We start from the raw sequence: 25,449 nt of genomic DNA on the forward strand, positions 1-25,449 counted from the left end.
TCGTAATGGGGCTTGCTGAGCTCCCTATTAACAATAGCGTCTATGTAAAAGAAAGAAATGCTATTTTAAAAAAGTTCTAACCGGAAGTGTTCGATAAAGTTTGACTTTTTGATAAAGCAAAGATTTATTACTTGGGTAGTATATACACCACAACAGTCGGTTGTATCAAACATAAGAACCCCAAATAAAATATCTATCATAGATGTTCATAATTGTTAAGTACTCTTAAATATAAAAAAATATATGATTTTTGTGTAAATTGAAATTACTTCTAGAAGTGTCATCCTGTATAAAATTTTAGCCTTTTTCAAACAGCATTAATATATTCAGTGATATCTTTTTTAATTGCAGTTTATTTTTTAAATTACACTAGTTATACATTCACATATTCACACACAATAAGTTGTTACTGAGAAACAAGAAAACAAGAATTGATAGAGACTTTAATAGAAAAAAATTAGAGGAAAATAAAAATAATGAGGTGATTAATTAGATATTTTAATTTTAAACAGCGCAGATAGTTGTTGCCATTTTTAAAAAGGAAACCCATTTTTACAATATCATGTGTTAACTTAATGTAATGTGTAGCTGCTAAAGATGGTGATCTGGTTGATTGCCTCAGGAGTAGTGGACATTCACTAAAAATAATAATACAAGTAAATATATAACAACCAATTGTATAACAAAAACTGGTTCTAAATATACATGCTTAATTAGTTCCACAGTAGTAGAACAAATTCACTAATTGCAATGGTATCGAGACATTAACCACAAAAGAACAGAGATTATTATCAAAAATTTAAAACCCTTTATAGGAGTTATTCTGTGAAAACTGTATATTGAAACTATTGTGCTGCATAATCAGTGGTAAGATAAACAAGTTTTAAATATTGGTACTGATGTCTGACAAATAAACAAAAACTCCATTTAAGAATATGAATTGGAGTATTAATGATACATTAAAACACTTTATACATTTTTTTGTAGGAAGAAAACATCTTCATTTTAAAAAGGTACAAGAGGGCCATAAATATTTTTATTAAGCACTTAAATCACTGTTGAAATACAAATAACATACATATTCAAAAAAAAATTTCTTTTGATAAAAAGAGGCACTATAATCTAAAAATATGATGACTGAAACCATTTCCGTACCTTTTATTTACAAACATTTTTACCGTATTGGAACAATTCACTGATAAATGTGACCTCACTACTTGTAACCATGACTTTAAAATATCAGTCCAAAATAAGTTTATGGTATTATTTTTCAGTAGATATTGTCCACCTCACTACTTGTAACCATGACTTTAAAATATCAGTCCAAAATAAGTTAATGGTATTTTTTTCAGAAGATATTGTCCATATTCAATTTTAGGTCAACTGAGTAAACTCAAGTGACCTATTGATATCCGTTTTCGTCCGTCGTCGTGCTTCGTCCGTTAACAATTTTACATTTTTAACTTCTTCTTAAACACTACAAGTCCAAATATTTACATTCCACATATATTTTGCTTGTAAACTGTGTTGAAAGCTACGGCAGTTATTACACTGTAATTCACATAGGGTACTCAAAGGTTAAAATGACGAGTTTTATTATGACGTCACAAACGTTAAACGCTGTTCACTGCGACGTCACAAGCGAAAATCAAAGTTCACGCTTGCGGCTGTAATGTGGCTCTTCCATTAATATGAACTTACCTTTAGGATAAGATAGGAATTTTAAGGTATAAATCACATTTTCAGACAAGGCATGAAGTTAAAATAATGTAAATATAAGAAATTAATCATGATTTTTTGAAGTATAAAGTCTCATAACTGAAGCGATGCTTGCATACAAATTTTCATAACACGCTAACGCGCGATACTCAATTTGTATGCACACACCGCTGCAGTTATGAGACTGTATACTTAAAAAAACCATGATTCAATGCTATATTGTTACCAATTTTGATGCGAGACATCTTTATGGTAAGAGGAATCTAAATTGTGAAATTGATGGCTCTACCAACCCTGAGGCACCACTGGGCCAAATATGCAAAAAAAAAAGCCAAATTTTCAAAAAAAATCTTCTCTACTCCCATACAAGTAAGGAAAAACCTTGTTGCATTGTTATGATGTCCATGAAGCCCTCTACCAAATTTGTGAAATTCATGACCCCAGTCGGGGCCAATATATCCATATTGTGAAAATGTATTTAATCTTTAAAATCTTCTTCTTTAATCCCACACTTGAAGGAAAAAAAACCCAGAATGCATGGGTATGATGTCAACGAACTCCTCGGCCTAAATTGTAAAATTCATGGCCCTTGGGTCAGGGGTTCAGGCCGTAGGGGGGGGAGGCAATATTTTTTTTTGTTTTATTGTAAACAAAGGTTGAATATATAAATCATTTTATGAATTATTCGCTATCTCACTACTATATTGTAATATAAAAAAAGAGTAGGGTAGTTGCTTGTGATAGTTATAAAACAAAATGCCTAAGCAGTAAAACTATAATCCATGGAGAAAAAAAAACAGCAACAAAAACCACAAACAAACAAACCAGAGAAAAAAACATAAGAAATATTAAATTGATGTATTATTGTAAATATGTTAGTTCTAAACTGCCGGACGATAAATAAAATCATTCCATGGAGACCATGCTTTTTTAAATTCATCAATTTCTAAATTCTGAATATACATGTAAATATACTTTTCAGTCTTGTATCTTTGATTTAAATAGTGTAAAAGCCCTATACTATTTGGCGTCTTATTTTGTTTTAAACATAAAAATATATTTTGCTTTGTATATAGGATTACAAAGTTTAGATTTCTGTTCTCCCATTCAAGGGGATAAACACCAAATAGTACATCACAGACATCAAAACTAAATTTTTTGTTGCATTTCTTATATATAAGTATACTAAGTACATTCCATAGAGGTTTGGTTTTCTTGCAAATTGCAAAAACATGTTTTATTGTTTCAGGCATATCATTACAAAACGTACAGCAGTCAGAGATATTAATTCTGATTTTCTTAAGATAATATTTAACTGGAAGAATTCTATAGATTATTCTATATTGTAACCAATAAATAGTTGAATCGTTGGTAGTTCTAAAACATATTTTAAAAACGATCCTGTACACAGAGACCATTTGGCAAAATATCACATTGCCCAGCATTCCATTTGTTGATAGCTGTAGGTGCACAATCATTTGAGGTTAAACATTATTACTATTAGGTTTATAACTGACTGTTTACAGAAATTTGTGGGGTCGGTAAAGTCCATAGAAGGCTCGGCTCCTATGGACTTTACCGACCCCACAAATTTCTGTAAACAGTCAGTTACAAACCTAATAAGTGTTTTGTTTTATCGAGGACTTACAGTTTGATATGTAAACAAACAAAAGATAATATATAACAATTAAATTCATAGCTTAATTCTATAATTATTTACCTTCCTCGTCAGTCGTTTGTGCAAACATGGTTGCAATTGTAGGACCATAATATTACGTCACGGGCAAAGGGGGTCACTCTTAATATTTTGGAGCTTAAAAATGAAAGATATGGTTTAACGTTTGTGTAAACAATCAGCTCAAATAACGTTACGTTCGCCATGTTGCCGTATATATTTTGACGCTTGCCGTGTAAAGAAATTTATAAGGCAACCACGTGACACGATTCATCCAATGACGTCGAGACATTCTAGTCCGAGGCAAAACCAATGTATATATGCTTACTTTTTTAAAAATAGACTCAAAATAAAATGACATAAATGTAATGCATACTCTCTTCAGAGTAGACTTATCAATAGACAAGTATTTGCACATATAAAACTATTACATAACATTGGAGGTATATATGAAAAATGGAATCTTTCCGTGAAATCCATTCTTGCTAATATGTTTCCATTTTCATTCAAAAAAATCTCAAAAGATTTTAACCACTTTCATATACCAATCTTTGATAAATACATATTCACATGCAATTTTTATATTAAAGTTGTACCACTTTTCTTAATCCATGAACATATAAGAGATGCCATTCTTTAACCATCTTTTAGGTAATCAAGAGTAACAATTTCTCTCTTAACTTTATCACATTTTGATTTCAAAATAAATTCGAGCACGCTCTTACTAAGAGATAAAATGACAATGATCCAAAATCTTGTTTTGGATTTGGTAGTGAAAACAACAAGTGATTAAGTTTTGGAATAATCAAACTTTATAAAAATGTGATGCGACCACTTGTAGTTAAAATTCTCCCCCTCCATGTTTGAGTTAGAGAAAAAAACTTTTGGCAATCGTTTGTTGTAATTTATTGATGTCATTTTATCTAAATCAACAGAAATTCTATTCCATATAAAGTAAAAAATAAGTAGAGCCCCAAGCAAGTTTCCAAACTGAATGGTGAAAAACTTAGTTAGAATTTTTTTAGAACATATCCATACAATTTTTGTTTTAGAGCTGTTTATCTTCAAACCTGAAATGTGTGAAAAAAGTCTAAAGTAACAAGAGCTGCGAAAAGTGACATTGGTGAACCATCTTAGATGAGTGAAATATCATCTGCATACTGTGAAATCTTATGTTCATTGCCATTGACAATTTTACCTATAATATCAAAGTTCTGTTTTATGAAAATAGCTTAAATTTCTGCACATATCAAGAATAAGTAAGGAGCTACTACGTCCCCCTGTCTACATCCTCTTTGGATTTTGAACTGTTCTGACATGAAGCCACATTGTAAAACAGAAGCCTTTAAAATCTTTGTTGGGAATTTTTATCCAATTTATAATATTATTTCCAAATCCAAAGTATTCTAGAGCTTTGTATATAAAGAACCATGAAACAGAATCGAAGGCTTTTTCAAAGTCAATAAGAACTAAAAGACCTGGTATGTTTTCATTTTCAGTGAACGACATTAAATCATAAATAATTCTAGTATTTTCTCCAATATATCTTCCTTTAAGAAAGCCTGTTTGTGTATCAGATATAATATAATCTAGTGTTGACTTAGTTCGATAACTAATACATTCTGATATAAGCTTATAAAGAACATTAAAAAGAGTAACGGGTCTCCAGTTTTTCAAATATTGTCCTGATTTATCACCTTTTGGTAAACATGATATAATTTCCAATCTCTAGGAAATTAGAGGCTCCTTTTTCAAAAAAAAAAGTTGATTGCATTTAAGATGAAAAGTTTTAGTTCCTTCCAAAAGAATTTAAAGAATTCGACCGTAAAACCATTACTACCTTGTGATTTGTTATTTTTCATAATTTTTAGAACCTCAAGAACTTCTTTTTCTGAGATTTCAGCTTCTAACAACCTAGGTTTATCTGGTTCTAACTTAGGAATTTCTACTTTAATAATAATCAAGGTTAATATTTATTAAATCTGTATCAGCACATCAGTATATAGTTTTTCATAGAATTCTTTGACATGATTCAATATGTTCGATTGCTTATGTATAATTTACCCTTCTTCAACTTCTACTTTTTTGATAGATTTGTTCAGAAAATTCCGATACTTTAAATTTAGAAAATATTTCTCCCTGTTTTATCCATCTTGCTCGAGATCTTATGAAATGACCTTGAAGTTTATGTTTTCTTAAATTTTCAAGATTTGATTTCTTTGTTCTGTTCAAAATGCATGTGTTCTTCAGATTCTAAGGATGGTTCTTCCCTAACTAGGAAGATTTCAATCTTCTCTCTTCCTCTTCCCTTTTTCTTATGAAATAAATATGAAATAGAAAGACCCCTTCATTCCATAAGAAACACCTCTAGGAATATACTGTAATCTATACCTTACTGAAACATGTATGAATATTAGCATTGTATGCATAATGACTCTTTACTCTGTCTATAGTTTCCTTCACCTTAACAAAGAAAACCTTGTCAGTCAGTAAACGATTATTAAATTTCCAAAGCCCCCTACCTCTTTCAAAAGGGTTAAACTTTTGTGCTAAAATAACAATAGAATGGTCAGATCTGTAGCCTGATTTAATGTTTTATACTATATTAGACAGATTATTTAAAATCAAAATATTATCAAGGCCACTTTGCTTTAAATACTTTTTTTCTCCATGTAAATATTTTTTTCCCTGGGTTTAAGACCCTGTAATGTTCAACTAACTCCAAATCATCCATAATTTCTAGTTTTTATCTAGCCTTTGGATTGTTTATATACTTACAGTTGTAGGTATCTATATCTGGATTGAGAACAAGATTGAAATCTCCACATAAAATGAAATAATCATTATCAATTTTAAAAACATATTTCTAATATTTTCATAAAAACCTGGCTGGTCAGAGTTTGGACCCCGGTTTCTTCTATAGTAAGATCAACAGCAAGAGATTGCCTTCCTGTGAAACTCAAAATTATTATTGAACATTATCCATACCCCACGAGCATTAGATTGATAAGAGTTAAAAATACACTGATATCCCGGGAGGGGGGGGGGCAATACGGCAATATAGTGTTAATGCATATAATAATAAAAAATCCTCTTCTCTTCTCTCACTCATCTGTAAGAAAAACTGACTCCGTAATTATGTTAACCCGAAAGTCCTCTACTAAAATTGGTAATAATATGTCCCCTAGAGTATGGGTTTTGACTCTACGGAGGGGCTAAAATGAATATATGGTGTTTATGCAAATAATGTTGAAAAATTATCTTCTCTGCCCCAACACATCTGTAAGGAAAACTGAATTCATTATTTTGTATAACAGGAAGCCGTCTACCCGAGGTAGGGGCTCTGACCCTAGAGCGGGGCCAAAATAGTCATATAGTGTTTATGCATTTAATGTTTAAAAAATACTTCTGCTGATACTGAATAAAAACTTACTGCATATGAAGAAAGACAATATCAAAATTTTAGATTTCATTTCTCCCAGTGTAGGGATTTGAATCTCGGGCGGGACCACAACACACATATAGTGTATAGGGTAGGGGCTGTTAATGCAGGATGTGGCTAAATGGTCATTTAGTGGTAATGTGTATAAAATGTTTAAAAAACGTCTACTGACACAGAATAAAAAACTGACTGCATATTTAGAAAGAAAACAAGCTGTCATCTTTAATATTATTTCATGTCACCTACATGCAAGGCAAGGGTTATGGCTTGGAAAAAAGGGCGGGGGTCATATTTGTCTTATTTGTTTATTCAGTCCAGGAATTTCAATGAAAGAAATGAGTTAATTCACATATGAAGCTGTTTATCAAAGTTCAGATATTATGAAAGCATTTGGAAGGCATTCGGAGGTAGGGTTGTAACAGTTAATAAAGTTATCTTCCTTAGCTTCATCATAAAGGAGTTATCTTCCCTTGCTTCTTCATAATGGAGTTATCTTACTTTTCTTTTTCATATTTAATTATTTATCATTGAATATAATGTAATTAAGAAGTTGAATGATCAAAAGATTAATGCAAGTATTTTTAACCTATGAAACAAATACAGTTTTTGAACTTTTTAAATAAACAAATAGACTTGTTAATAGTAAAGTAATAATTTACTAACCAAAATCACTGATAAGCGTTACATGTAAAATGATTTTGATATAAATACCAAATGGTGACTAAATTTCATTGAAGGTTGAATATTCAAAAGCAGGAAATGAAGAGACTAGCACGTTATAGCTTATAAAGCTGTTTTTGTTTTGCTCAAATGCCAACAGGCAGAGTTTCCGTCTGCCCCTGGGGATGGGTGATACGAGTTTGATTTAAATAAAACATATAGGCACCTTGTTTTAGTTTATCTATGAAAACATATACACATAAAACCTATCTTGAAAGTTGAAAATCTGGAAAAAGTATTTTCTATCAGAGTCTTGCACCTTTTCAATATCAGGTCACGCACTCTATTATGATCTTCATAAGTTTTTCGCTAAACCTATAGGTTTCATAGTCCTTCTTGAAATATTTCAGACAGGGAGGTGGTCATCATAACAAAAGCTTGATAATAAAATTCAAATCGAATGAAATACGTAGAACAGCAATAATTGAGTGATTTTATATTTGCTTTATCGTTGAAATGGTTATACATGTAATTGCTCGACAAGCCTCCTGAATATATACATCAACTCAACTCGTTTGATAAAGCATATATAAAGCCACACAATATAGTTACCATATATCTATCTTTATTTTGTTTAATTAAAATAGCAAGAATTCAGCATCAGAGATAGATAAGATAGACAAGGGTGCAATAGGGTCGCCTTGTCAGCATCCTCTCTGAGTATTGAATTGCCCAAACAATTTGCCACATTGGAAAACAGAAACCTTTTTATAACCATTTAATGTTACTTATCACATGTGTAGCACTGGATGAAATATCTGGTTTCAGCGCTGCGGAAACCCTTTGGAAACTCTGCGGAAACTTAAGGTTACTTAAAGTTTCCGACAGGTTTCAGCACGGAAACTTCAAGTTTCATTAAGTTTCCGCAGTGCTGAAACTTAGGCTGTCCATGAATCCAAATGGTTTCCGCAGCGGAAACTTACTGAAACTTGAAGTTTCTGCATAGTTTCAATCTCCATATACGTTTGGAATACATATTGTTTACAAATGGTTTCCGCGACGGAAACTTACTGAAACTTGAAGTTTCTGCATAGTTTCAACCTCCATATACAATTGGGAAACATATTGTTTACAAAGGGTTTCCGCAACTGAAACTTACTGAAACTTTTTATTTATTTGCTTTCACAAAAGCTGAGCAAGGTTTCTACTTTATGTAAAAACAAAACAATTTCAAACAGTTCCAAATTTATTTTGTTCAAAAATCTGAAAATGTTTCCAATAATAAATAAAATACAGCCAATATACAATAATGGAAAAACATCCATATGGCAATTCCCTTATTAGGGACTTTTATTTAAAAAGTGATAAAATTGCACAAGAAAAAAAACTCCCATAGAAATCTTTACATTTGTATTTTTTTTTCATCTCGATTAAATGCCTATCAAATCTCCCTTTAAAAATGCAACAAAGATCTTACTTTTTTAAAAATATGAATGCAATTTACAAAATAACTGCACGTAGATGAATAAACAAAGAAAACTTCACTGTTACATGAACATGATACACTTGTCTCAATTTGTTTTGAACTACAATAAATATGTACACCATAAAATATTTTTGAAAAGTCTAAAGTATCCATCTTAAAAAAAAAAAAAATACACTACAAGATAGTAGTTGACTTTAGAGGTATGACCCAGATTTGATTTGAATATGTCAATAAATTCCAAAATGAGGTCAAAGTGACCCACTTTCAAGTTGGGATAAACCTTTTCTTTGTTAGTAATATAATCGACTAATGTTTTACAATAGAACAGGATTTGATATCATTTTTTTGATAATCCATTAAGTCCAAAGTGAACTTTTCATTTCCACCCATGATGTACCAACTCATCAGATTTTAATATCATAAGCCTGTCAGTATTTAATAGATGACCCAGAGGGAGATATGAAGGCTTGTTGGCCAATAAAAAGCTAACAATGGAGCAGTCTGTCAAATCATGTGCAAAAATATGATGTACACATTTAATTAATTATGCTGATTGCAACACACTTCATTCCTGATGAATATTCTTCTTTACACACGGTTTACCTTCCTACATTTCACTACTTTATCTACATTAATATTTTTGCTAATGAACTGATGTCTGATCTTGTTTAATGCATATTATGAAATCATTAATCTTAGGTACTCGGGCACGTGTATACATGTGTATACATTCTTTGTCCAGGTGACCTCCTCTGTGATTTTCCTGTATATTATGTGTGGATTGCAAGGTTTTTTCTGTCAGGAGTGAACAAAAGACTGTTACATAACATATACACAGTACGAAGCGTGAGTTTATAACTGGAGCCCGGCGGGAATTTTTATTCAATTTGTGTGTACCTGAGTTAGTAAAACTGATAAGTGAATTATAATTATTTAGTAAAAATAATCTAGCTAGTTGTATATCGCAAACAGTGTATGAAGAAGTATTTTACTTAATACACTCAATAAATTAATATACCTATTTTGTAAGACTCCTTCTTAAATCATTTAGTTATCATTTGAATGAACCTTGAGGTACAGTAACTAATTAAGCAAACAAATTAAGGTAAAGTCGTTGTAAATTTTTACAAATCGTACCAAATATTCGTACAACCTGAAGTTTAGAGCTAATTCATTTCTTTTTTAATACCACGCCAACAGATGTACACAGGATTTTTTTTTTTACAAATTCTACAGTTCATAATAACAAGTAAAACCCACTTGGAGGTTGAGTCTAATATAATAATTGTTTAATTATTTACATGCATTTCAGACTTAACTACATGTATGACTGTATCATGATTCATGATTCACTGGCGTCGGAAGCAAATTGAAAGTGGAGGGGGGGGGGGGGGGCTAGACTAATCCTCAGAATTATTGAGGAAAATTTTTTTTCCCCAAAATCATGAAATTCCTAATCCGTGTCGGGGGGGGGGGGGGGGGGGGGGGGGGGGGCTAGTATGCCTATTACTCCAACTTCTCAATCTTTCAAGGTAAATTTAGGAACAATTACATTTCCGGCGAGAAAAAGTGTGGGGGGGGGGGGGGGGCTATGTGCCTATTTGTTAAGTCTAACTTTGCACTAAGCCCCCCCCCCCCCCCCCCCCCCCCCCGGTTCGACGCCTATGTGATTCGTGCATTTCTATACTTTGTATTTACTTTCTGTACTGTAAACACAGATATTGATACATGTTTATGAAACATGCACATGTTTCTGTTATAAGATATAATATAAGATATAAAATTATAAATAATGGTTATTAAGCATTATTCATAACTTTACTGAAGTTATACGTTATATTACAAAATCAGTTTAAAATCCAGCACTAGCCATGTGGTGCACGTGATTTTAATCCCATTTTTAAAATTTGATTATACATTCGTATACATTTGATGTAGAAAGTATACGAAATAATTAAAATTATATTTTGTTTATATATCAGCCCGACGTGTACGTCTTACTTCCCGGCTTGTTTAACGCGTTTGTATTTTAATTTCATAAGTATTCTTAACGTACTGTTCATCGTATGACCAATCAGTGCAAATGTGTAACTGTTAAATAATTGCCATCAATTCATCGTAGTTGTAAATTCACCGTACGGGTGAACGCTGTTAACCGGACCCCGTTAATTGATCGGCATCTAATTATATTTGTGATTTCTGTGTGTTCATGCAGAACCTGCTCTGTAATGAACATAATATTTTCACACATCTATATTTTGAATAAGAATATGACCGTGCTTAGAATCGCGGTGAAAATTGGAGAAGTCAAGACTAACTTGTCAGTAAACTATATATGGCTCTATCATATTTAGTTTGGCAAAATCATCAGTACATGTAAATAAAATATAGTTAAAGACAAAATCTGATACATATGTCTCATTAAAACTTGTTTAATTTCATTAGACATTTGTAAACAAACGGTCGGCCATTTTTTTTGGTTAATCACGTGTTACAAATACAATTGTAACAACACACACGCCAATACTTTGTTGTGTTTAACCAGGAAATACTGACTCCGACAGTTCTTATTTAAAATAAATATACATGTAAAAAGTATACTATTCGGTAAAAAATGATAATTTTGATTAAACATTATTTATTTTAAACTATCCCAAGATGCACTTTTCCAAGATTTAGGGGGTTCTGATTGGTCAGTATTGGCGCACTTTATGATTCCGAGCGAAGGTTAAAATGGACAAGAAGGTCCTGTTGTAAAATGGAGAATTGAGAAGCATTAATAGTCTCTACAACAAGGAGATAATGCAGGAAGGAAGAACTCATGTCAAGGTAACTTAATTCACAATATAGATACTCCCAATAACATTTTCAAGGCCCTAATTTATCTCTCATTTGTAAACGAGATCTCGCGCCATCAAATCAAGATGGCGTCATTTTTTCAAACTTGGTTCGGCGTTTTAAATTTTATTACCGTATCTCTTTTAAATATACGTTTTGACCAAGTTAGCCATTAACCAACTTTATATGCATGATAATCAAGATTATCCAGGGTATACACATATATAATTATATAAACGTCCCTAATATATATGAATGCTTGGTTGGTAAACAAGACGAACAAAGAATCTTTCGCACACTATACAATTTACAAACTCTAAATGTAACGAAAAAAATTTATTAATTAAATCCGGAAAATGAAATCTTTCACGTTTTTCTTTTTCAGCATTAACAGCATACAAAGGCAATGTTTCCGGTGATTAGTTGCTCCTCTGTTCGGTGATTCGGGTGAAATTTGGACCAGCTGGACGATGTGAACGCAAGGTATTGCTTTGAAATTGATTATTTTCACCATTAACTTATACATGTGTTGGATTTTTATAATTTACTGTAGTAAGTTTTAGGAAATCCAGGTCTAAGTTCTTGAAAAGGAGGTTAATGGGGGGGGGGGGGCGAAACACACTTATTGTTGATAAGTTTTTCCATTGTTCAACAAACAATAATTGAATCAAAATGAAAATAACATAGCTTCAAACATAAAATGAAACATTTAAGACCAGATACTACTGTAGCCATTATATGACATAGTTTAAACAGCAACTGGCAACTGCATAGTAGCTTCTGTATTCAGAATTTTATTCAGAATGCTTTTATTACATGTTAGGTTGAATGTTTATTGTTTAAAAATCTAAATGAAACTTTATTATTCTTGTTTAAGATAAATAGAACAGACATAAAGTACAGCCCAGTGAAAGGAACAAGTTCATCGCAAGAAGAAGAATTTTAATGCTACCACTGTCCAGAACTACTAAGTCTGCTGTAACCATGATGTGATCATATGAGTGCTTCACCAGTCTGGACAATGCTCGACATTCCCCCAAAAAGGCTTATTTCCATAAACCACGACTCGGGTTACATCAACAACAGCCAAGGACACTCCTTATTGATTCGAATGGACACATCTCTACGACCCGACTAAACCTCTGCAGAACAAGACTTTTTAACTGTAAAGTATTCTCATTTAAAAAAAACCTATAAACTATAAAAGTACTTTTTTATATGATCAAATACCAGTATATTACAATGTCTGTCTTTAAGCTAGAATCTTAGAAAATCACATGGTTTTGACTTATTAAATGATTGATTAGATATTAACTTTCATTTTCTTAAATAATTTGTAATATTTGCAAATATTGCATAAAATATTAGACTCCATGTAACATATACTCACACCTCCAAGTTGATAAGTGATAACTACTTTTTTTCCATTTTCTTTGTTTAAACATTTATTGAACTTAGTTTTTATTTGAAGCAATATATGAAAAATTAAGAAACCAATCTTAAATGTAAAAACACTGCATTAGGAGATGAATGCATGGGTCATAGAAATGATAAAATACACCAAACAATATTCAATTATGTCGCATATGAAAATATATAAAGTCAACAAATACCCCATGTATTACAATTTTTATACAGGTAACTCTCGATAGCTCGAAGTCCATGGGACCGAGGAAAAACTTCGAGGTTTCAAGAGTTCGAGTTTTCAAGAGTTCGGAATTTTCCAGGTTGACCGACGGGTTTTAAAATTAGTCTTACCGGATGTTATGATTCAGCCATTTATTTATTGCTAACCTTACGCACGTGCTTAAACAACGTTTTCTTTTCAGTAAAATATACAGAAATAGATGTTTTTCTTTAAAACTGAATAAAACAACTATTAAATAAATTCATAATAATTATTTATTTTATGCATCATTTTAAGACCCGATTGCTCAGTACTACTGTACTGCAAGACGATCAACATGTCATAAATGTGATAACTGAGTACCACCCATTGTTCCCACTGTACGGGTCCTTCACCAGCTGTAAGAACTTGTTCAGCAATAATCATTATAATGACAATGATGCTGCTAAACATAATTTTTACAGTTTTATAATTTTAATATTTGATCATGGCTCAATATCATCGTTTCGTCTCAATTAATTTCTCATTTTCATTGCGTCTCCAAATTATCGTAAAACGGTTGGTGTTGATTATAGATTAGGTATCGGTATGGGCAATCATCAAACAATTCTCACCTTGCAGGACAAGTGTCGCCTAAATAAACAACCCGTGACACGTACGGGTCCCGCGTCTAACGCCTGGAGCAATTTAAATGACCAAGTAGGTGTTAATTAGGTATAGCGCTTGGAGATACAGGGCGACTTCGAGGTATCGAGAGTAAAAAACTATAGATTATGAATAACGGGACTTCAGTTTGACTTCGAGGGATCAAGGGTTTCGAGAGATCAAGAGTTCGAGAAATCAAGAGTAAATTTGCTTAGTTATATAGGGAAAAAAATCGGGACCCTAGACTCACTTCGAGCGATCAAGAACTTCGAGGGATCAAAGTTCGAGCCATCGAGAGTTACCTGTATAACAAAATTACTTGGATGGAAAGTTGTTTCCATGTGGGTTTTATTTTAATCTGTGTTATGTAACTAATATTGGAATTAGCTTTTATATCATAAGTAAAATGCTGGTATTGATGAGAATTGTAAGGTGAATGATCTGTGTGATACTTTGTATTTTATACATTCATGCTACAAAAAGCAAGTACATGTACATGTAGTAATACTTGTCATATATAAACAATGTATATTTTACTTCATGTCTTGGATTTAAAAATAATAATGTAGGTAAAGTAGTGAAATGTAGGAAGGTAAACCGTGTGTAAAGAAGAATATTCATCAGGAATGAAGTGTGTTGCAATCAGCATAATTAATGAAATGTGTACATCATATTTTTGCACATGATTTGACAGACTGCTCCATTGTTAGCTTTTTATTGGCCAACAAGCTTTTCATATCTCCCTCTGGGTCATCTATTAAATACTGACAGGCTTATGATATTAAAATCTGATGAGTTGGTACATCATGGGTGGAAATGAAAAGTTCACTTTGGACTTAATGGATTATCAAAAAAATGATATCAAATCCTGTTCTTTTGTAAAACATAAGATTATATTACCAACAAAGAAAAGGTTTATCCCAACTTGTAAGTTGGTCACTTTGACCTCATTTTGGAATTTATTGACATATTCAAATCAAATCTGGGTCATACCTCTATAGTCAACTACTATCTTGTAGTGCATTTTTTTGTTTTTTTTTTAAAAGATGGATACTTTAGACTTTTCAAAAATATTTTATGGTGTACATATTCATTGTAGTTCAAAACAAATTGAGACAAGTGTATCATGTTCATGTAACAGTGAAGTTTTCTTTGTTTATTCATGTACGTGCAGTTATTTTGTAAATTGCATTCATATTTTTAAAAAAGTAAGATCTTTGTTGCATTTTTAAAGGGAGATTTGATATGCATTTAATCGAGATGAAAAAAAAATACAAATGTAAAGATTTCTATGGGAGCTTTTTTTCTTGTGCAATTTTATAATTTTTAGATAAACGTCCCTAATAAGGGAATTGCCATATGGATGTTTCTCTATTATTGTATCTTGGCTGTATTTTATTTATTATTGGAAACAATTTTAGATTTTTGAACAAAATAAATTTGGAACTGTTTGAAATTGTTTTGTTTTTACATAAAGTAGAAACCTTGCTTAGCTTTTGTGAAAGCAAAAATATAAAAAGTTTCAGTAAGTTTCAGTTGCGGAAACCCTTAGTAAACAACATGTATCCCAATTGTATATGGAGGTTGAAACTATGCAGAAACTTCAAGTTTCAGTAAGTTTCCGTCGCGGAAACCATTTGTAAACAATATGTATCCCAAACGTATATGGAGATTGAAACTATGCAGAAACGTCAAGTTTCTGTAAGTTTCCGTTGCGGAAACCATTTGGATTCATGGACAGCCTAAGTTTCCGCACTGCGGAAACTTAATGAAACTTGAAGTTTCCGTGCTGAAACCTATCGGAAACTTAGAGTAACCTTAAGTTTCCGCAGAGTTTCCAAAGGGTTTCCGCAGCGCTGAAACCAGATATTTCATCCAGTGTTACACAAAACTTACGTTCTAAAATGTTGCAGTAATTGTATGCTTATAATCATATTCTCAATCGTTTTGCTTTTAATTCTTGTGCTAAATTAATAAAAGAAAACCAAACCATTTTCTTTTTTTTATTTCACACATTCTGCAAACATAAAATGTATGATTATGATGCTTTAAATATGATAATTCAGAAGCGCAAAATATTATTTGAGAGAGAGAGAGAAAGAAAGAGAGAGAAAGAGAGAGAGAGAGAGAGAGAGAAGGAAAATTCAAGTAAAAATTGGATTCAAGATGTTCCAATTTAATGAGTATCAAAAATATTTTTTTCACCATTTTTGTAAGAAAACCAAACGAATTTTAACTTTATTTAACTAACCGCTCCATATTTAAGGTCTTCCGTTTTCAACGGAAGACCTTATAGTGATTGTAATGTTTTTTCTTTCCTTTTCTTTTTTTTCCCCCCTTTTTTGTCGGCAGAATTTCTCAGAGATGGCTTGATAGATTTTCCTGAAATTTTCAGGGATGATAGAGAATGATAATATCTCGAGGCGTTTTTTTTCCATTTTTTCAAAAATCATTTCCGGTCGTCCGTTTCCTGTCCCGCGGCAAAAAACCTTGTTCCCTGGAGATCTCAGAATTTGCAAGCACTTGGACATCCAAACTTTGTGGGATGATAGACCTATATCTGTTATTTTGTTTTGTTAGGCGTAACTTCCGGTTGTCATCGGAAGCACTTCAAAAAATTATTATTTTTACGCATTAAATTCGTTTTACATATAATAAATTTATATGTATGAATCTATACATAGCTTATCTATGCGATGTTATATCAACAAAAAAATTCTACTTCTGGTGAGATATCTCAATTATCTCAGGTAGCTTTTTAAAAACACATTTTGTACCCACGAGATCTCAGAAACTAAAAGTGATCAAAGCACAAAACTTTCACGGATGATAGACATTTGATTGAAGATGTGTTTAACCAGTTTTATTTTGTCGACCGTCACTTCCGGTCCACACCGAAAGAGTTCAAACAAATCAAGCTGTTTATCCGTTTAAGTGTTTTCATTCGATAGTTTTAGTTACTTTGATAAATACTAATGTGAGATAGGCAAGTAAACAAGAAATAATAAATTGAATTTTCACTGATCACTTCCGTTTGTCCGTTTCCTGTCCCGAGACTAAAAACCTTATTTCGACGAGATCTCTAAAACGGTGACGACTTGAATAACCAAACTTTGTGGGATGATAGACTTATGCTTGTACATGTGTTAACGCTATTTTTTTTATCCGGCGTAACTTTCCGGTCGACACAGAAAGTAAACCCAATTTTGATTTTTTTTAAAATATGTTAGTTATTTAGCATGGGATAACATTTCAGGTATAAAAATACAACAGCATCTACAGATGGCAAAAAAAAAACCCATAAAAAGTTCTTCTTCCGGTGAGACATCTCAAATATCTCAGGTAGCCTTCTTTTTTAAAAACAACGTTCAAGCAACAGAATTTTTTTATTTTTAAATTTAGATTTTTTTAAACATTATACGCAATGTGATGAACAGTAACGTATCGTAGGCAAATGTACTAAAATTTGTACTTTCAACTTCTTTAATCACTGCCATTTGTTGGTTTCCGGTCCCGAGACAAAAACCATTTATCAACATGATATTAACAACAAATTAACAAAAATTTTAAGCAAAGACAAAACAATGTATGAAGATATGTTTACTATGTTCTGTATGATCCGGCATAACTTCCGGTCGTCACAAAAGTACTCAAAAATTGACATTTTGTCTTTTTGTTTTGTTTATTTTTTCCTGTACAGTCTATATTATATACATTTTCTGTTTACAAGATAAATGGATGTTTGAACAGATTAATACATGATTAACGGAAGACCTTTTTGTTGCTATAGCAACAAGAGTCTAGTTTGTTTTTATTTTTATAAGAAAATGACATATCCCAAAACGAGTTATGATAAAAGCACAGGGCACTAAAAACGTATTTTGGTAAATTTGAGGATTCCACTGTAAACAAGAAAAGGATTGATTGCGACTTTAAAACGCTCTTATGCACAGAGAGTTATCGTCTATTTGCAAGATGAAAGTGCAACATGTATACATGTATACATGTTTTCATGTGAAGCTTTTAACTCTCACATTATGCAATATCAAAACAAAATTATAATTCTAAATTACAATTGTATTGATATGATGATTAAGAATAGCTTTTCCAGCGAAAGCATTATCGAAATATATACTGTTTTTTTTGTTATAAAGAAAAGACTTTTTGGTTGCTTAGATCCCTTTTTGAAAGGGCTAGCCCCTTTTGGTCTCAAATAAAAACCCTTAAAATTATGCATAACATTTGTTCTATACGTATGAAGATAAAATTTCAAACTATAACGTTACGAAGCTAAATTATGAGAAAAATTTATCTATTTTTAAAACATAGATTTCGATGTAACAATTAGGGTGGTATAAATGGAAAAAAACTAAACTACAAAAATCAGAGTACAATACTCAAAGAGTCTATAATAAAGATTTTTAACTTTAGATTATTTGCCACAGACCCTTTCGGAACCTTTGGGAAAAAAAACGAATGTCCCTCAAATTTTAGAAAAAGGGGAATAACTCAAAATCGGAAGCTGCAATTTCAAATTTTTTTGGTGCTCTAGAAACTTAATTTATTTAACAATATACCATGAAAATTTAAATGAAATAGAATGACAAACAAATAAGTTATTGAGGTTGTGAAAAGTCTAGAAGAAAGATAACAAAAATGAAGAATCACCATCAGAAGCAGTAAAAGGTCTTCCGTTGGAAACAGACATTATCCTTAAATATCAAACATCATACACACCAATGTTTGTTAGATTTATTTATTCCCAATAGTGCACACCGACTGAGTTCAGGGTTAACTCAGGGTTCGACGGTTGGAACACCTACTCTCTCTGTCAAACGTCATTATCGATCCCCCTGATTCGGGGATATCGTAATTAGGAGTACATATCCACTGTTCACTTTTTTCTAAATAAAATAATGTTCTTTGTCTTTTAAGTTATGTTTTTACATTTTCAACTTGTCTATGATACCATTACGAATCAATTTTGAACCCTAAACCCAATAACTTCATAAAACGTGAGTAACACAAAATGGGCGTGTCTTACTACTGCGCCGCGTAGTAATACGGAGCATGTGCTACATAAAAAAAAGTGATTTTAAAATAATGTTGTTTTCAAATGTACAAATTAAAAATTAACTAAATATAAGTACAATTAGGAATTATTCTCTAAATATTATGAGGTAATAATTTCAGTCGGATCGAGGTCAAATAATCATAAAGCCCTTCGAGCTTTATTGGATTTCACCATGCCACGACCGAAATCATCGCCTTATAATACTCAAAGAATGATTCCGTATTCCTTAAACAAACTTCAAGATAATTTCTTTCGATGTCTATGAAATATTTGTTTTATATTTGCATGGTTTTTTCGATCGTAGACTTAAAACAGCACGATAACAATGTCTATAATAAGTAATTTAAGAAAAAAGTACGATTGTCACATTTATTTTCTATTTAGCTGAAGCAGATCCCCATGAATTAAAAATAAGGAAAATGTATGACACTGTTCTGGATCACAATCACGGATGGAGCAAAGCCACGACAACATATTTAATTTGCAGGATTAATTCTGAGGCTGACCCTATAATACTGAAAAATGGGATAAAACATGCAGAGGAATTATTGATAAATGAACTGAATGGCAAGAACACATCATTATTGACAACTATAACCCTATACTTAAGCAATTCTCCTTGCTCAAGTAAGGAACACGGCTGCTCCGGCGAGTTAGTCAAGTTTCTAAATGAACACACACAGGTTATTTTGATACTATATGTCGCAAATTTGTACAACATACGGCGGGTGTCTTGCAAAGGCGAAAGGCATTATACTTGGGTTACTCCAGATGTCCATAAAGCTAACTTTACTGGGTTAAAGGACCTGATGGAGCACAACCGCTGCGTGGTGAGTGCATTTAGTTTCGCTGCCTGGTCAGAGTTGTTAAGCATTGTGCCTGTCTCGGATTCATTTAGGTCTCAACTTCTAGATGAATACAAACGTATAGTACCCAGGAATGACAGAAGTAGAGAAACCGAGGATTGTCGGATTAGATCAGATTTAATGTGTATCAGATACATACCATTTGTAATTCAATAGCAGTTTTAATATATATAAGTATTGCTATTCTTTATATGCATGAAATCTGTCACATTTCAGATTCCAGAAATATAACTCTTACAAATTGTTAAGATACTGAATAGAGTTGTCTTTTTTGTCATAATGATGCTGTACGTGTTCCTGAATAAACTAGTTCTTATCACCATCTCTATTGCCATTGTGCTACAAATACTACTTTATGTTTTCTCTAACAAAGATTGCTTAAGACCTGAGGAAGTATCATGAATTTGACCCAAGCCCCCGCAAATAAAGTTTAGGGATTGTCCGTTTGTCCGTCTGTTTGTGCAATCGTGCAGTTTGGTCCATATCCTTATGGACGAACATTCGAAGTTCTTACTTCACACAAATATTGCTTGTAACCAAAGGGTGGGTCATCATTTTGTTCAAAGGTCATTTGCGCAAATTCAATAAACTGAGGGGGTGTCATGATTTTGATGCAAACCCCAACAAACACAGTTTGGAATATATAGGAATAATCGTGTCTGTTTTTCCGACGGTCCGCCAGTCCGTCTGTCTGTACAATGTGGCAACGCACTTTGAATTTTTGATAATGAGGGTGTGGGTTTGGGTCAATTTCCAGTATATCATTTAATTGATCTTCATCTTTCCTATCAACGCATGATGTTCAGCAATTTAACTTGGAGTAAACCTATAAGAACGGGGAACAATACCTTTTCTTGTAAATTAATTACAGTGATATTGATAAAAAAACGAGCTGCCCAAACAATAATTTCTCCAACGGTATGTTGAAAAATCTGTAAATGTTTCAACAAGAACTTTCTAATTAATTCTAATTAAATAACTTATTGCATTATTGAAATGAAGTAACATAAAACCATTAAACTTAAAAATAAGCATTAGGGTATGGGTTTTTCTCGCATTGATGTTATAAAAGATCATATTGTTTTTAATAAACATAACTAATGTATTTTTTCACACCATGTTTGTTTATAAGCACGTGCAATTGAGGCCATTTGAAATATGTTATGCATTGATCTCAGAAATAAATATATATCAATCGTTTTCAGTTCTGTGTTTTCCCAATGTACAAGATAAGAAGAAACTTTGATGCAAACACAAAAAGGACAAGGCAATTTTTAAGCAATACAGTTTATGTCATACTTGGATAATTCAAATCTCCCGAGTTGTTTTTGTGATTAAATTGTCAAACTACTTAAGCATACGGGAAAACAAAAAACATGTAATCGAGGAAATATCAAGTTAGCTGAGAATGCCTTGGGTTCTTTTTAAAATATATCCCATTGAGTTAACATGATTGAAACAATCATTTTTGTACCTAAAAGTATCCGTTATTTCGATCAAACCCTGAACCCTAGCCAATGGTTTCCGATACACTACGCTTCTCATAATATAAACCATTGGCCGATTTGCATTGCAAATTGCCGGTCACAGGAGGCGCCGTCTGAACTTTGCATGAAAAGAACGATAATTCTGTTCGCAGAGATTAGCCAATAGAAAAATAGCTTTTATATCCGTTTCGGTAGCAAAAGATAAACAATGGCCACCTCCGCCGAGATTTTTCGGACCAAACTTGGAATCGAAAAATTAACCGATTTCCAACAACAAGCTGTAAATGCTTTGTCAAAAAAAACGTGATGTGTTTGTGGGGACTTAAACTGGAAGTGGCAAAACAGTACTATATGAAGGCATCGCATATTAAACGAAAGTGTGACAATAGTGTTAGCACCACTCCAAAGCATAATGGAGGAGCAGGTTGAAAGATTGAACAAGCTAAATATTTCTGCTATATACATAAAAAGTACCCAAATGCATGTAAACGATGTCATTGCTGGGAAATACACGTTTTTATATGGGAGTCCGGAAATTCGTATTGACACTACAAAGTGGAGAAAGATGTTTCGGCACCCTTTATTCGCCAGAAAACTGGGCTTAATTGTCGTCGACGAAGTTCACACCATTTTGCAGTGGTAAGAAATTTTATTTTAAAAAACTTATATACAGTTTCTTTCATACCATCTGAATTTTCTAAAGATAGCTATCTGATTCAAATAATTATATGTGCAGGTACACAAGTACAGATTGTTTTATGATCTTGTGATTAAAAGTTGTGTATTCTATATAGGTTTATACATGTAGATGTAAATAAATTTTATTATAAATTTTATTTGATTTTGCATTCTAAGTAATCATTTCTGATTTTGTTTACCAAGGGGAGAGATCCATAATGAAGAGGAGCCTTTTAGGGAGTGCTTTTCTAGAGTAGGAGAACTACGCTCTTTGTGCCCAGCAACTCCAGTTCTTGCATTAACCGCAACAGCAAGTCCCACTAACCGACGCAAAATTATGAAAAGTCTCTGTTTTAAAATGAATCCTTGTGTGATTGTGGACAGTCCAGACAGAAATAACATTAAAATTTCTGTAAAAAAGTAAAAAACAATTCTGCAGTGGAGGACAGTTTAGACTTTATATTTAGTGGTCTGAAAAATAAAGGTAAAGACTTCCCAAAGCATCTAATTTTTTTGCAACACAATTAAAGAATGTTCCATTGTTTACTGTGCCCTGGTTCAAGAATTTGGATCGACAACTATATTAGTTAATATGTATCACAGTAAAACTCCTGACGATGTGAAGAAATTCATCCGAAAAGACACGGAAGCAGAAAATGGAAGCATTCGCGTCTTAGTAAGCACAAGTTATGCAAGAATGGGTGTAAATATTAAAGATTCACAGAACATTGTACATTTTAGCCCTCCGCGGGACATGGACATATTTATTAAACAAATGGGACGGGCTGGAAGAGACGAGAAGTTTTTCCAAGAACTTATCTTATATAAAAGTCATAAAAATCAAATGAAAACCTTGATCATGAAATGATGAAGCTTATTACCACCAAATCAGATTGTCGAAGAGAAATAATTGCAGAATGTTATTTGACAAAAAAAACCTAGAAACTGTAACTGATCATAATTGCTGTGATATTTGTGAAACCAAATGCAAATGCAATGATATTGAATGTCCTTGCATACATCCAGCATTTTCCACTATGGATGTTTCAGTGACTCAGGAGCAAATAAGGACCAGAAATGTTTCTGTTGAGGACGAAGAACTGTTAAAACATAAGCTAAAATTACTTAAGGAATCACAAGACCAAAATTCGACATCTTTCATAACAGACTTTGAGAGAATTTCTTTATCAGCTATAGAAAACATCATCAATAATGCAAGATGTTTTTGATGACATGATTATGATAGAAGACTCGAGCTCAGATTCAGATTAAATTTGTTTAATAAACGATTTTTTATTGTTTATTTTACTCATAAATGAAATAAAATTGGTAAGGCCACCTTAAAAAATACTGATATTTTGTTCTCCCAATACATTGTCCAAAGTTTAAGTCTGTGGGTAAAGCATATGGAACGTTATAAGTTCTTCTAAAATATTACCTTCATTTTAGCTGCCAAGATTTGGTCACTCTCTGGAATTTCTGTATTCAATGGATCTCTGTATTTGTTGCACAGTGCAGCTATCAAACACACATACTCCCGAATGTATGGTATCTGAGTATTGGGAACCACATTCTGCAGATATTTCCACTGTTTCAGACGCCCATTAACAGGATTTTGGTAACAAGTCTAGCAGAGTTTGCTTGATAAAATAATATAACGGATATATACATTAAAATGCATTATGTATTTACAGTAGACAAGCAATCTATTAACTATTGTTTTCCCTTGGACTGAAATGTCACATTTTCATTTTCATAGCACGTGATTGCCTCATATATCTCTATATTTGTTCTGTGAGAATTAATATTAGGCAACATGGCCGTCATTTGTCAACGCTTCGCTTATTCATTTCGACATTTCATAGTATTTAATACATGAGATCTATGAGATTGATCAACCCAATATATTTCCGTAGTGAGTCACCGAGCCGTCTATGAGATTGATCAACCCAATATATTTCCGTAGTGAGTCAGTAACTAACCTAATAAGTTATAGTATAGGTAACTTGAGCAAATTATATTAGGCATATAAACAACTTCTAATTAAAATTTTATTCCAATTCAAGTGTCTGTCAGTGATCATTTCTATCTTAAGAAAAGCACAAAACTTAGGTACATGTATTTGTATCTGTTAAATACCTCATCAGCTGTGTGTTGTTTTTGTCCTTTTGGAAGAAATGCCGGTATCTGAGCCTGAATGCCCAAACTCTCCAAGAAACTAATCGAGTCCCTAGACCCACGATCCACAATAAGAACATCATCCTGCTGTAGCCAGTCTTTTATATTCTCCATGTTAATCTGGAAGTTATGTTTCAGGATGCTAGCATCATTTTTCTTGTGGTCAGCAAAATAAGGTCCAAGGACTGAACCAATGTAGCCTGTTGTTGACACTATGACCATTGGTTTGACTAGGGGTCTGTTTTTTGTGTTGGCTGTAGGATCTATGTTGGAACTTGAAGTTATTGCTCTTTTAGATGAAAATATAAATTCCGTCTACCACTAATATAGCTGGATTGTGCATTCCATTACCAAATAATTCCTGGGCAAGAGGTCTGGTATGGTCCTGGATAAGCTGTTTTCTTGAAATATGGCCAAACCCCACATACTTTGGTGTAAATGTCTCTGTCAGTTCTCTCCTGGCTGATGTTATTGCCCTTCTGACACCACACTTTTCAATGTTGAATAGTGTTGATAGCATTCTATTGGAAAGGCCGGTTCTCAACTTTACCAATAGAAGGGCAATGCAGGTCCTTATGCTCGATTCTTGGTAGCTCTTATTGACTGCATATGCGAGACCACAGCATCAAAATCTGCCCTTGAAATTCCAGTGAAATTCATATAATCTGTGTCTGAAAGTCCACAACTGGTGTCAAAGTTTAACCTGTTTTTCTGATTTCTGATTGCAGCTGCTCTTATAGTTGATATTAATGAAAAAATATCAGTTTTGTTGAAATAGGTAGTGGTACATGTATATACTGACCTAGAGCTCAGGGACATTCTCTCAAGACATTTGATGGCATCATCTTTGAGAGAACAATCTGGCATCAAATGAGAGTTGCAGCAGCTTGCACCAGACAATAACAGGTGCCCTGTTAATACAAAAATGTGGTGTCTTCTCTCTGCGGTCAATGTAAGCAATCTTGAATTTCTATTCTTGCAGATCACACAAGCCGAGTGACTCTTTCCAGAAGATAGTATTAGTAAAGGTATTACATTAGGACTTTTGACTGATTTAGAATCTGATTTAGAGGA

General features: G+C 32.6%; 1 protein-coding gene and 1 long non-coding RNA gene across 2 annotated transcripts in view; both read left to right on the forward strand.

Moving 5' to 3' along the window:
• The window catches only part of LOC128174473 (uncharacterized), a 52,921-nt gene extending 32,733 nt beyond the window's left edge, over positions 1 to 20,188 (forward strand). The window contains exon 7 of the mRNA XM_052840021.1: positions 19,551 to 20,188. Within this exon, the coding sequence (XP_052695981.1) occupies positions 19,551 to 20,188 (638 nt within the window). The remainder of the gene's footprint in view (positions 1 to 19,550) is intronic.
• Positions 11,281 to 13,262, forward strand: LOC128173397 (uncharacterized). The gene is made up of 3 exons (XR_008242498.1): positions 11,281 to 11,811; positions 12,206 to 12,303; positions 12,698 to 13,262. It is a non-coding gene; the product is annotated as an uncharacterized LOC128173397 (long non-coding RNA).
• Positions 20,189 to 25,449: the final 5,261 nt, after the last annotated feature.

The sequence above is a fragment of the Crassostrea angulata genome, chromosome 2 (genome assembly GCF_025612915.1).
Source record: "Crassostrea angulata isolate pt1a10 chromosome 2, ASM2561291v2, whole genome shotgun sequence".
Lineage (NCBI taxonomy): Eukaryota > Metazoa > Mollusca > Bivalvia > Ostreida > Ostreidae > Magallana > Magallana angulata.